At 45.3% G+C, this 4,443-nt stretch overlaps 1 protein-coding gene across 1 annotated transcript; it reads right to left on the bottom strand.

Moving 5' to 3' along the window:
- Nucleotides 1-2,158: 2,158 nt before the first annotated feature.
- On the bottom strand, nucleotides 2,159-2,640 carry LOC123307194 (extensin-like; the record flags this gene model as incomplete). Its single annotated transcript, XM_044889412.1, has 1 exon — nucleotides 2,159-2,640. A coding segment is annotated over one exon (482 nt), but the record flags the coding sequence as incomplete, so codon positions are not given.
- Between the last annotated feature and the right edge of the window lie 1,803 nt (nucleotides 2,641-4,443).

The following is a 4,443-nucleotide window of genomic DNA, read 5'->3' on the forward strand; positions in this document are numbered from 1 at the left end:
TTGCTCTGACAAAGATCACCTTATATCTCGCTTGTTATTTAACTGATCGCGACGGAACTTGGTGCGAAGAATGTATTTTTTATGACGAGTCATCTGATCCCTTAGGTACAGCGAGATATTCAGTAGTTTCAGAGATATTGATGATTTTGAGATTTCAAGGGACACCCTATATCTCAGTTTCCACTGAGTCGATTTTCATCAAACTTGGTGAGTAGAACTTCCTTTCAAAAAGGAGTATTTTGACACCTTATTTATGGAGATATCTTCAGCTGTTCCAGAGTAATTGACCTTTTGGACTTGGTAAAAAAGAGCCTCTATCTCGCTTATTATCCAACCGATCGAGACGAAAGTCTGTATGGTGATTTTACAGAGCTTTGCGATGATACTGTGTGAATTTCAGCACCCTGAAACAAGTACTTTAGGGCTGCAGAATGTAAAGTTTGATAATTCGATCATTCGATTTTGATAAGATTTGGTAAGCCGAAAGAGTATAATTTTAGGGATGCTACGGTACAACTTTTAGCACTTTACGATGAATAGTTTAGGAAATAGTAGGGTGTAAACTTTGTTAATTTGACCAATCAATTTTGATTATATTCAGTAGGCTGAAAGTGCATAATATTTGTGACCCTCCCCTCCTGTATGAGTCTTAGCACTCTAGGAGGAGTATTTTAGGAGTTATTAGGGTGCAAAGTGAAATAATTTGATCAATCGAGGAAGAATCTACATCATTTGCTGATGCTACTGTAGCAATTGGAGCACTCTAGAAGTAGTAGTTTACTAGAGAATTGACCCCTAAATATGTTATTTCTAGGCCTCCGAGTTAGCCATTTTACGGCCTGGTAGTTCTACTCGTTTCTAGTGATGGTCCGGCATGTAGATGCAACCGGCCGCTAGGTTAGGTGAGGTTAGAATCGCGCCGTTAAGCCGGAAGAAAGAAAAGGTCCCCCTCTCCGATTTCAAAAATATTTGGCACAGAGATTGGGACCGATGAGTAGATGACACGGTTAAAATTTCAGCTCAGGCAAATCATAATTGTAGGAGAAAAATGACCCTAAAATATGACATTTTTAGGCCTCTCAGTTTAGCCATTTTTGCGGGCTAGTCGTTCTACTCGCTTCTAGTGATCCTCTGGCATGTAGATGCAACCGGCCGCGAGGTTAGGTGAGGTTAGAATCGCGCCGTTAAGCCGGAAGAAAGAAAAGGTCCCCCTCTCCGATTTTGAAAATATTTGGCACGGTGATTGGGCACGATGAGTAGATGATACGGTTAAAATGTCAGCTCAGGCAAACTAGTATTTTGGGAGAAAATTGAGGCCGAAATATGACATTTTTAGGCCTCCGATTTTGCCATTTTGCGGCATGGTGGTTCTGCTCGCTTCTAGTGATCGTCCGGCATGTAGATGCAACCGGCCGCTAGGTTAGGTGAGGTTAGAATCGCGCCGTTAAGCCGGAAGAAAGAAAAGGTCCCCCTCTCCGATTTCAAAAATATTTGGCACAGTGGTTGGGTTCGATGAGTAGATGACACGGTTTAAGTTTCAGCTCAGGCAAATCATAATTGTAGAAGAAAATTGACCCTAAAATATGACATTTTTAGGCCTCCCAGTTTAGCCGTTTTTACGGCCTGGTGGTTCTACACGTTTTTAGTGATCCTCTGGCATGTAGATGCAACCGGCCGCTAGGTTAGGTGAGGTTAGAATCGCGCCGTTAAGCCCGAAGAAAGAAAAGGTCCCCCTCTCCGATTTTGAAAATATTTGGCACAGTGATTGGGCTTGATGAGTAGATGACACGGTTAAAATTTCAGCTCAGGCAAATCATATTTGTGGAAGTTACGGTCGGTTAAACATCTTCAGGTCACGGATATTTTAGGTCCCAGAGGCAAACGCCTAGGTAGAAAAGGCGGGTAGAAATCATGGGTTGGGGTGCGTGGGTTGGGATGCGCGGATAAAAAAAAAGAAAAAAAAAACGTGGGTTGGGATGCGTGGGTGGGAGGCGTGGGTTGGGTTGCGTGGGTTGTGATGCGTAGGTGGGATGCGCGGATAAAAAAAAAGGAAAAAAAAAAAACGTGGGTTGGGTTGCGTGGGTTGGGTTGCGTGGGTTGGGTTGCGTGGGTTGGGTTGCGTGGGTTGGGTGGCGTGGGTTGGGTTACGTGGGTTGGGTTACGTGGGTAGGGTTGCGTGGCTAGGGGTGCGTGGGTGGGAGGCGTGTGTAGGGTTGCGTGGGTGAGGTTGCGTGGGTGAGGTTGCGTGGGTGGGAGGCGTGGGTTGGGATGCGTGGGTGGGCGGCGAGGGTGGGCGGCGTGGGTTGGGTTGCGTGGGTTGTGTTGCGTGGGAGGCGTGTGTTGGGTTGCGTGGGTGAGGTGCGTGGGTGGAAGGCGTGGGTGAGGTTGCATGGGTGAGGTTGCGTGGGAGAGGTGCGTGGGCAGGGATGCGTGGGCTGGGATGCGTGGGCTGGGATGCGTGGGCTGGGATGCGTGGGCTGGGATGCGTGGGCTTGGGTGCGTGGGCTAGGGTGCGTGGGCTTGGGTGCGTGGGCTTGGGTGCGTGGGCTGGAGTGGGTGGGTGAGGTTGCGTGGGTTGTGTGGCGAAGGAGAGGTGCGTGGGCTGGTGTGCGTGGGTTGGGTTGCGTGGGTGCAAGGTCCCTGAGATATCGACTTTAATTTTGAGGAGGGGGTTTTGGTGGGTGAGAGCCCCACACGAATCCGCAGCATTGCACCGCCCGCTGCGGAGAAGCCGGTTATCGGTTTCCCCCTACCTCGTGGGCACAAAAAAAAAAAAAAAAAAAAAAAAAAAAAAAAAAAAAAAAACCTCGGTTAGGTTAGGTCGAGGTTAGGTTAGGTCGAGGTTAGGTTAGGTCGAGGTTAGGTTAGGTCGAGGTTAGGTTAGGTCGAGGTTAGGTTAGGTCGAGGTTAGGTTAGGTTAGGGTTAGGTTAGGTTAGGTTAGGTTAGGTTAGGTTAGGTTAGGTTAGGTTAGGTTAGGTTAGGTTAGGTTAGGTTAGGTTAGGTTAGGTTAGGTTAGGTTAGGTTAGGTTAGGTTAGGTTAGGTTAGGTTAGGTTAGGTTAGGTTAGGTTAGGTTAGGTTAGGTTAGGTTAGGTTAGGTTAGGTTAGGTTAGGTTAGGTTAGGTTAGGTTAGGTTAGGTTAGGTTAGGTTAGGTTAGGTTAGGTTAGGTTAGGTTAGGTTAGGTTAGGTTAGGTTAGGTTAGGTTAGGTTAGGTTAGGTTAGGTTAGGTTAGGTTAGGTTAGGTTAGGTTAGGTTAGGTTAGGTTAGGTTAGGTTAGGTTAGGTTAGGTTAGGTTAGGTTAGGTTAGGTTAGGTTAGGTTAGGTTAGGTTAGGTTAGGTTAGGTTAGGTTAGGTTAGGTTAGGTTAGGTTAGGTTAGGTTAGGTTAGGTTAGGTTAGGTTAGGTTAGGTTAGGTTAGGTTAGGTTAGGTTAGGTTAGGTTAGGTTAGGTTAGGTTAGGTTAGGTTAGGTTAGGTTAGGTTAGGTAGGTTAGGTTAGGTTAGGTTAGGTTAGGTTAGGTTAGGTTAGGTTAGGTTAGGTTAGGTTAGGTTAGGTTAGGTTAGGTTAGGTTAGGTTAGGTTAGGTTAGGTTAGGTTAGGTTAGGTTAGGTTAGGTTAGGTTAGGTTAGGTTAGGTTAGGTTAGGTTAGGTTAGGTTAGGTTAGGTTAGGTTAGGTTAGGTTAGGTTAGGTTAGGTTAGGTTAGGTTAGGTTAGGTTAGGTTAGGTTAGGTTAGGTTAGGTTAGGTTAGGTTAGGTTAGGTTAGGTTAGGTTAGGTAGGTTAGGTTAGGTTAGGTTAGGTTAGGTTAGGTTAGGTTAGGTTAGGTTAGGTTAGGTTAGGTTAGGTTAGGTTAGGTTAGGTTAGGTTAGGTTAGGTTAGGTTAGGTTAGGTTAGGTTAGGTTAGGTTAGGTTAGGTTAGGTTAGGTTAGGTTAGGTTAGGTTAGGTTAGGTTAGGTTAGGTTAGGTTAGGTTAGGTTAGGTTAGGTTAGGTTAGGTTAGGTTAGGTTAGGTTAGGTTAGGTTAGGTTAGGTTAGGTTAGGTTAGGTTAGGTTAGGTTAGGTTAGGTTAGGTTAGGTTAGGTTAGGTTAGGTTAGGTTAGGTTAGGTTAGGTTAGGTTAGGTTAGGTTAGGTTAGGTTAGGTTAGGTTAGGTTAGGTTAGGTTAGGTTAGGTTAGGTTAGGTTAGGTTAGGTTAGGTTAGGTTAGGTTAGGTTAGGTTAGGTTAGGTTAGGTTAGGTTAGGTTAGTGTTAGGTGAGGTTAGGTTAGGTTAGGTTAGGTTAGGTTAGGTTAGGTTAGGTTAGGTTAGGTTAGGTTAGGTTAGGTTAGGTTAGGTTAGGTTAGTTAGGTTAGGTTAGGTTAGGTTAGTTGGTTAGGTTAGGTTAGGTTAGGTTAGTTAGGTTAGGTTAGGTTAGGTTAGGTTAGGTTAGGTTAGGTTAGGTTAGGTTAGG

This window comes from Coccinella septempunctata, chromosome 2 (assembly GCF_907165205.1).
Source record: "Coccinella septempunctata chromosome 2, icCocSept1.1, whole genome shotgun sequence".
Classification (NCBI taxonomy): domain Eukaryota; kingdom Metazoa; phylum Arthropoda; class Insecta; order Coleoptera; family Coccinellidae; genus Coccinella; species Coccinella septempunctata.